The sequence below is a fragment of the Protopterus annectens genome, chromosome 3.part0, assembly GCF_019279795.1.
Source record: "Protopterus annectens isolate FY-2018-M chromosome 3.part0, PAN1.0, whole genome shotgun sequence".
Classification (NCBI taxonomy): Eukaryota; Metazoa; Chordata; order Ceratodontiformes; family Protopteridae; genus Protopterus; species Protopterus annectens.
The window spans coordinates 1,247,616,526-1,247,626,560 of NC_056731.1; the positions used below are offsets into that span (position 1 = coordinate 1,247,616,526).

At 38.6% G+C, this 10,035-nt stretch overlaps 1 protein-coding gene across 1 annotated transcript in view; it reads left to right on the forward strand.

The window, feature by feature from the left end:
- LOC122797034 (histamine H3 receptor-like) overlaps positions 1-4,097 on the forward strand; it is a 406,192-nt gene extending 402,095 nt beyond the window's left edge. Inside the window, exon 5 of the mRNA XM_044065806.1 lies at positions 3,318-4,097. Within this exon, the coding sequence (XP_043921741.1) occupies positions 3,318-4,097 (780 nt within the window). The remainder of the gene's footprint in view (positions 1-3,317) is intronic.
- Positions 4,098-10,035: the final 5,938 nt, after the last annotated feature.

Below are 10,035 nucleotides of genomic sequence, written 5' to 3' on the forward strand. Positions count from 1 at the left end.
TCTTCCCATTATGCCAACACCATATTGGCACAGGTGTTGGCACATAGGGTGCCCACTGCCACATCATATTTCTGCAAGTATAAATCATCTTCATAGAAGAATATGCTGTTCTCAAGGAGGCATTTTATCAGGGTACATAGCAATTCTGTCTTTCTATGATCATACTCACTTTTATTGCTAAGAAACGTTTCCAAAAATGCCTTTATATTGGTATTTTTTGTTATTTAAGTGCACTTTTGCATAACTGGGGTCATAACACAGACACACACACACACACACACACACACACACACACACACACACACACACTCACACACACATATGTATATATATATATATATATATATATATATATATATATATATATATATATATATATATATATATATATATATATATATATATATATATATATATATATATATATATATATATATATAATATCCATTCTTGAGCCATGGTTATGGCTGAATGGGATTTAAGAAGGATGAGGTTCATTTACATGCCTAATAAGTAAATAAAGCAAATTAAATTTAGTTCTGTTTCTTGCATTAGTTTCACGGCTCTATTCTTCTATTTTGCCATGTTCTTTTACACAACAAGTTTATCTATTGATCGCAAGGTATTACAAGCCTATAAGTAAAATAATGCTAAAAGAAACGTGTCACCCACAATAGCTTTATAAATGTAACAGGCCAAGTAATGAAATATACTCAGCAACATTCATTTGAATGAGTTACCAATTCACTGAACCATAACATGATTAAAAAATATCAAGCGTCACATGTGTGAATGCAGGAAAAGAGTGCAACTTGAACTGTCACCCTCATAACAACCATGATAGTGATATGTACATGTAACAAAGGGGTAATAATAGACCACCCTACCATTTCAACAAAATTGGTTTATCCACCTGCCCACTTGCATGTAATTTTGAAGAACAGTAATAAGCATTGTTTTTGTGCTTTTGTTACCATTTTTGGATGGTATTCTTGTCTCAGTGGTTTGTGCCTCTCACATTTCTTTAGACTGGGGTATAAAATAATCAATGCATGATAGAAAATGAAATGCACACTTCCTAATAGATGTTTGCTTTCCCCTCTGAGGTAAGTGGATTATTGGAAGATTCGAAAATATGCCAAATTAACATGGATCCTGTAACAAATAATTAAACTACCCTAATGGCAAACAAGGGTGGAGCAGTGGTGCAGGAGTTAGCATTGTAGCCTCACAGCAAGAGGTTCTCCAGTTCAGTTCTCAGCTGGCGTGCCTTCTGTGTGGAGTCTGCATGTCTTCTCTGTATTCGTGGGGTTCTTCCAGGTACTCTGGTTTCCTACCACATTCCAAAGACATGCAGTGGGTGGATTGGACACTGTAAACTGGCCCTAGATGTAAGTGTGTAGTACACCCTCCGAGGAGGGTCGGGCCTCTGGCTAGAAAACTGACCCTGTAAAACCCATAACTGCTACGGAAACAGAGTGCAGGACAGCACTCATTGCCTGATGTGCTGAAAGGCATGGTGTGGACATTAGAGAGAGAGAGTTAGTGAGAATAACTAACAACAAAACAAGTTGCAATTATGTGGTACCTAACTTGGCATGTAAAAAGACAGTTATCTCTCACTGTCTGTTTAGCATTGTCCATGCAAGTGTTTTCAGTTCTCCAGAATAAATTTGTTTGAAAATTAAACACAAAGCATCTACTTAATCACAATATGTTTTTTCATTTGTTATATTTTAGTCCTAGCCAGTCTGACTAAGAAACCCTTTCACTTTTGTAATGCCTCTTCCATGCTCATTGTCATACATTGTATTGTGAAAGTATAAGTGGGAGGGCTTGGCAAAATGGTTAAGGTCTTTACCCAATAGATACAAGATACAGGGTATAATTCTGGTGTCCAGTTACTGGCTTGGCTGTTAATACTCTGCAGACTAATGGCCTTATATTTTCCTATGAAAAAACTGCATCATTTCATGGACAAGAGAGTCTCCCCTTTCTGCCATTTATGTGGAGATAACATACAGTAACCTCATCTCATGAAGCAACATGGTAGGAAGCAGAGTTAGGTATTGGTTGTCTACACACACACACACACACACACACACACACACACACACACACACACACACACACACACACATTATATATATATATATATATATATATATATATATATATATATATATTTATAGTTGTCTCAGCTATTTTTTCTAGTATGACATATTTCTCTCTTCCTCTGGTAGCCAATGAGCATAGTACAGTCATTCAGCCATCCCCAAGTATATTTGTGCTTTGTCAGATATATGTCACCCACTTGAGGGAGCTGAGAGCTGATATTGCCTACATTCTCACACTCATCCCTGCATTACTTTGCAGTCACCAGCTACAGCATTCAACCAATTAATTCTGAGTAGCAATCCTAACTTTATCACTCAGTGTCATGGTGCAAGCTTTACATGAGCATTTTGGAGTGAATCATTTGACTGCCACAACTCAGTCACAATCTATTAACTTTACCCACTTAACTGCATGAAGTCTGGTCTATAGTCACTTCTTAATTATCTTTTTAACAGTAAATTAATAATGAGCAACATTAAGCTTTATTTGGAATTACCTACAAGTGTCCATGATGAGTTAAATTACCTTTTTGAAGAGACCTGATATGTGCATGCATTCATCTTTTTAATTTCATTAATCATCTGTGTTTTAGAGTGGTAAATTTCATCTTTATAGTATGTTGAGAAAGTGACCAATGGGCCTGGTCTTATATGTTTTTAAGCCCTATACTATTTCTATTACATTTACAAAAAGTACACTAAATTACACATCTTCCCGAATCAGCTCATAACGTTTTTTTGTGTGTGTTCCTCTGATATGAAGTAACTAATAATTTAACATTCCAAGTATGTTAGCCCTTTATTTTGTTATCTGTCCCTGCATTACAGTCAGTGCTTGCCAGCATTACTGCCTTTTCATTTTTTTGTTTCTCTCTCTCTCTCTCTCTCTCTCTCTTTTTTGCATTGAGAATAGATTTAGGAACTTGAGTTCAGCCTGTGCTTGCTTTAATAGATGCCTATTACTTATGATCTAGGGTAAGGCAAATGACAGAGCCATTATGTATAAAAATCTGAATACTTTAATCTCCTCTTCTCTTCTATTTAATTCAGTCTCCTTTTCATATAGGCTGTCAATTTTGAATGATTTGTCTATTGACGTATGTATTTTGTGAAAGCATCCAACCTAAATGCATTGATTATAGCTTTGTTTGTGTGATTTGCATTTTCATCAGTAACATGTAATTCTGTATTTTCTTTCAGGTGGCACATCGAGCTCAGCAAACATGTAACACCATTACCAAGATTACTGCTGTATGGCTGCTTGCATTTATTATTTATGGACCAGCACTGATTTTTTGGGACATTATCACAGGACAATCTCAAGTACCAAGTGACCATTGTTATGCTGAATTTACATATAGTTGGTATTTTTTAGCTTGCCTTCTAACTTGCAATTTTTTCATTCCCTTCTTCAGTGTAAGCTATTTCAATTTAGGTATATACTGGAATATCAGAAAACGAATGAAAAATAGGCAAACTAAAGTGATTAATAAGAGGCAATCTGAGTCAAACAGTGAAGGAGAAGAAACATTTTTATCCTTCATACGACTATATATACTTTTTCTAAAGAAAAGGGTAGTTTGTTCTTCTGTCTCAAAAGAACCTACTGTTACCAAATATTCTCGGCAAAATCTTTCAATGCAAAAAATGGACAAAATTAGTAACAATCTGAATGACAGGCACATCTCATCAACAGAGGATGAGCAGAAAACACCATCTCAAAATTCTGCAGTAAGGCTGTCCAAGGATAAAAAGATTGCAAAGTCTCTTGCTGTGCTTGTTTGTATTTTTGGCATTTGCCAGGCACCATACACATTTGTTTCTATTATTAATTCAACAAGTTGGACTGATGTTGGATATTTTTGGAGTTGTATCACAGGATGGATTATGTGGCTGAACTCTCTCATAAATCCTCTTTTGTATCCATTGTGCCACCGCAGTTTCCGAAGAGCATTCTCTAAAATATTTTGCCATAAATAAGTTCTTACATGATACACACACTATACAATGTATATAGCCATGCTTGATAGATGTACATAGATTTTATCAAAGGTGACATTCACTGGGGATATAAGGAGTGTATATGTACACTGGAATGTTAAGTCAATTAATTATGGTATGGGTATGTCTTTAACAAGGGGTTAAGTGAGTAGCAAAGTCAAACAGGACAGGGAAACTGGAAAGTTTATAAATAAACTACATGAAATTGTGTTTGAAGCAGGTATACAGTAGGGCTGCTACTAGACTAGACTAAATAACTAAGGATTTGAAGAGGAAGTTTAAGTGAGGAAAGAATATTCATTTAGGCAGAAACAGTCCTGAGGCTAACCCTAGAAATGCAAGTTAAACATTACCAAAAGCTGCCAGCAATAAGAGAGGTAATTCCAATACATTTATGCATCTGTGAGCTTTTCAACACAATTTATTTAAATATAGCCACTGCTAGTAGGTAGATCCACAAAAAGGCAATACAGCTGAGCACAACAACCAACAGAAAGACCAATGTGGCTGAGCACAGAACTGGGGCAATCCTGTTCAGTATGTAAATGAGGAGGAAATGGGATTGATAGGAAAGCAGTAAAGAGAAGAATAGCAAGCAAAGGAAAACACTGAAAACAAAAACATACAGCAGGAATGAATAGCAGGGGCAGGCATCAAGCATGGAATCAGACACAGTAAAACAAAGACACACAGTGATGATAAACAAAACAAGGTGTGAGGACAATGGAGGGATACATGCATAACCAGGGTGAGCAACTGGTAATGGGGAAGGTTGGAAATGAAAAAGAAATGGTGAATAACGTGCAAAGACAGAACACAATATAAGGGGGGGTGAGCTTTTGTCATTGCTGGATACCATGCCAGCCCAAAGGCAACAAATTTGGGCATCTTTTTTTAAGTGGCTAATGTTATAGGCTAGTTCCTCTTTTGGAAGCCTGATGGGTGAGGCCTACTGGTCACACAACTCTACTGTTGCACCAGACGGCATTCCTTATTGCCAGCACCCCTCTGATATTAGTATATAAAGGAGTTGAGGCCATTACCCTGCTTGATTAACACAGAGGCGATGATCTTCAAGATAAAAACAAACACTCCACCATCAGGTTACTGCTTTCTAGACTTGCACACCTGAATGAGTTGTACTCAGAAAAATCAGATAAGGTGGGTGTGTTGTAACTGTTCTGGAATTAAATTTCTGTAACAATACAAATATCTACAGTTTTGAGAGTTAGGGAGATGTTAAGGAGAGTCTTTTTGTTATTTAGACTCCTAGGATTTAGCAGAGCTGCACTGATATTTCCCAACCCTGAATATGTAATTACTAGGTTGACAGTGTGAGTAGACTGAAATTGCATAAAAAAGACACTCCCTGGGATTCATGAAGCTCGGCGCAAGGATGGTTTTAGCCTTGCACCGAGTGTCCTCCTTACAGATAGTGCAGCAGCACCATATGAATATTTATGAGGGCATGCTGCCACACTCTCAACGTGCACAGGAAAGTGTGTGAGTGCAGGTGGTGTGTTTAAGTGCTCTACGGAGGCTTAAACATGCCCCCACAGTTGCACAACCTACAATTCTTACTATTAGAGCCCGTCTCTAATAATAAGCAATTAATTCAGTGTCCATGGATACTGAAATGTATGCTAAGCATACAAGAGTGTCCACGAACACTGAAATAAAATCAAAGTAGTAAACACAAAAGCACGTAGTGGAATATTGAGCCCCTGTCCCTAGAACTATCACAATTAGATTCCCCGTGTCTCTATTTTACATTTGTATTGCTTCATTATAGAAAGTGTAAGTGAAATACAGCATGTTTGCATGTTGCTGCCATTTGCTTAGAGTAGCTTACACATCAAAATCATCCAAATAGAAAAAAAACATGCCAAATCAATGTTGATGTCAATAGTGTAGTGGTTAGAGCATCTGCCTAATAAACAGGCATTCATGGATTGAGTCCTAATATAGCACAAATCATTTTCCATGTGGAATGTGTATATGAACATATTTATACATCTTTTTGCTGTACAACCTACATAATAACACGTAAATGTGAACTAATAACACGTAAATGTGAACTGGAGTACTGAATGAAATGTTTAACTAATGTCATTTAATCAAAGTGGTAGTGTCATAATGAAAAAGGCACTAGTAAGTAGGTGTAAGCACAAATAAGCAGTAGTAAACATATATAAGTACTAGTAAGCAAGTCTAAGCGCATTTGCGTGGGTGTAAGCAGTGCCCACACACATTAAGCGTAGTAGAAGCTAACTGAATTTAAGAAACTGTAATCGGAAGATAGCACAGCCTGCCATCACGCAAACATGCACACACTCACACAAAACTGCTTAAAAGTGCTTTAATCACTCTGTATCCAATGGCCCTTGTTCTGCCCAGCAACAAAAAAATGGCCTCTGCAAAGGTCAAACCCAGGACCCTACAAACAACAGCCAATGTGATTTACCACTAAGCCATGGCAGATATATGCAAATCTGCTGGTATCACAAACACATCGTCCAGCACAGTCATGCAACAGCATAGGAAATGTATATAATTATGTAGATGTATGTGCATGTATATGTACAGATATATAATATATATATATATATATATATATATATGGTTTACTATCATAAATTCGAAAATCAGAAAAAAATGTGTCTGCATTTTCGGTTATACATCGAAATGAACATTTCGAATTAACTAATAAAACAGCTGTGTATTGTAAAATGTCAACATTTACGGCAATACCACCCATAACTACCTACCTACCTACCTAGCACAGTTATGCCACCCCCATGGGCTGCACCCCCACACACCCCACCTTGAGATCACACTACAGTGAGGAAAGGGATGTATTTCCCTAACCGCACTGTACTGCGATCCCTCACATGAGCGTTAGAATTGCGAATGCACAGTCCATTCCAATGGTAACGTTCATATCACCAACATCTGTTGTTCGATACTTCATAGCCGCAAGTGTGCCGGCATTGTGATAGTAAACCTATATATATATATATATATATATATATATATATATATATATATATATATATGAAGAATGAATGTTGTGACAATAAAGCATACAAAAAGAATGAGAAGGAAATCAACAGCAACTCCAGTGTTATTTAGTGCTGTCATCGTGTGTCATATCAAGCTGGGCAGGGTTGAGCAAATCACTGCTACTCAAACCACAGGCAGGATACTACCAGTGGGAGTAACATTGTTGATCTGCTAAGTCTACTTTACAAACAATTACAGGGTAGTCCCTGGTGGGACTACCCAAAAATTGCTAGGTTGTGTGAACTTCCGACCATTACACAAGCAAGGACAGGCATGTTCAAGGACCAAATGGTGGGAGAGCCTGATGATACATGGGTTGGGACAACATACATGTAGGGGAGGGGGCAATGTGTGGAGGTGTGTTATGGCTGTGAAAGCAACTGGAGAATGGATGGTTTGCATGTATGTCGAACTCGGGTGGGGTGGAGGAACCATGGGTATGAAATTATGGATCCAGACGTATCAGGGTTGGATGTCCTGGGTCTAATTGGACCGCCTCCTGGAGGTCAGTGAGTTAGTTATAAGTATATATGCATACACACATACATACATCTATATGTAGAAGTACATTCCCTGTACCCCATTCATTCCTTTTGCAGACATAAATAACATTAAAGTGCTCCTGCAAACCTCGACAGTAGATAGAATAATAGGTTGTGCATAGCAGCATAAGAGGGAAGGGACGAATCTGCAAAAATGCAGAAGTGTGTACTTTGTCTGAAGTCAGTGCTGTTTTCAAAAAATAAAATGTGAGGACTTTCTCACTATAAAATAGTGGAATCATTCCTGTGATCTGCCTGCTACAGCAACGCCAATCACTAAACCGGTCCTATTTGTAATATAATTTTGCCGAACTCATACATTATTAGCTTTCATGTGTAACGTGTGCGTTACCACATAGTCATAGTTATTAATTTATTGTAGTGTCTTGTTAACAGGAGTAACAATGTAATGAAGTATAGAGTCTAATCTTGAAATAAAGACATGTGTGTCCCAGGTGGGACAACCGAAAAATTGTGAATAGCGTCCTATTGGTCAGTCATTTCACCAATGTTTGTGGACTAAAACGTTGGGATGTCTGAGGATATGTGGAGTGAGTCAACCCATGGGATGGGTTTACAGGAGTAGGGAGTGGCCAATGTGTAGTGGTCTGGATACACCATGTATCCAACTGGAGAATGGATGACTGCTGTGTCAGTGAAGTGTTGGGGTTGGGTGTTTGGGGAACTAGGATCCATGGGTATATGGATATATGGGTATATATGCAAATAAAGCAACACAGCAATAGAGTAGTGGTTAGTGCATCCACCTAACGAGCAGACATTCCCGGTTCGAATCCCACTGCAGCACATACCATTTTCCATTGGTAATCTGTATATGAACATATTTTGACATCCGTCTGTTGTATAACCTGCATAAAAACAATTAAAAGTGAACTAGAGTGAATTTTCAGTGTCATAATGAATAAGGCACTAGTAAGCAGGTTTAAGCATAAATAAGCAGTAGTAAGCATATATAAGCACCAGTAAGCATGTTTAAGTGTGTCTGAGTGTGGGTATGCATTGCCTACACAGATTAAGCAAAGTAGAAGCTAACTGAGTGTAAGAAACTGTAACCGGAGTTTAGCATTGCTTAGCTCCACGCAAACCCGTGAACACACGCTCACAATTGCTTTAAAGTGCCTTAATTACTCTGTACCCAAAGGGCACATGTTCTGCCCAGCAACAAAATAAACAACCTTTGCAAGGCTAGAACTCAGGACCATGTACATCACAGTCACAGTAGTTAACCACAATGTCATGATAGCAATACATATAAAGGAGGTATCAGCAAACTAATCCTCACCACAGGGAAATCAAATCAAACATGTGAACTGAATCTATGTACAGTGTAATGTTCTATAACCCACCACAGACCATAAATATGTGAATTGGAGTACTGCAGTAAACATAGAGTTGAGGTGTCACTGTAATAAAGTTTTGATGTCCCCAGGACCCCATAGAGTGCATGTACACATGAATCACAGATACCAGATGCATATATAACCTATAATGAATAAGACATTGTTGACAAAAGGCAAATATAATGCTAGATAACCAATATGCAATGCTAACCACAGCACAGCCCAACTAAGTAATTGTAAGCAATGTGTAGGGAAGCCAATACAATATGCCCACAGGTACACCTCTTTAAGCAGTGCCAACCTGAAGTAATCAGGTGTGCCCATAGCTTAGCCTTTTCGAAACCGGCCAATTATGGAAAAGTGCGGGAATCCGGCCCTACTTAAACCGAAGAGGCGGGAATATGGCTCATAACTGGTTGTAGCATCCCTCTGTAGGAAGAATGGCTGGAGTGGGAGAAGGCACTCACTTTAGAGTGCAGCGCTGGGGCATCCAGGAGTCCAAATTCATGGTATGGCTCCTGGTAAAGCACCATGACAGGAGACTACTGCAGGGCCAGTACGAGGGCTCGCAGTACAAAATGGAGGCCTGGGACAGTCTCGCCCATGACCTCACTAGTGCCACAGGTATCCCCCAGACTGGTGAGCAGGTCAGGCACCATCATGCAGACCTGAAGCGGTGGAGAGGGGATGTCATGGATTATTGGATCCAGGAAGCAAGGCAGATGCAGAATGCCCCAGAACTAAGTACTCCTTCCACTACATAGTTAATAATTGCCTAGCTTGTGTATACTATGGGTAGGTATGGCTAAATATCACTGTACTTCTCTGACAGCTGCAGATGAGTGTGCTGCGAACCAGCAAGCCTATGATGCTAGGCTGCAAAGGATGCGTCGTGAGCCAGGTTAGTAAATAGCCTGCATGTACTGTCATAACTAATCCTGAATACTGTTG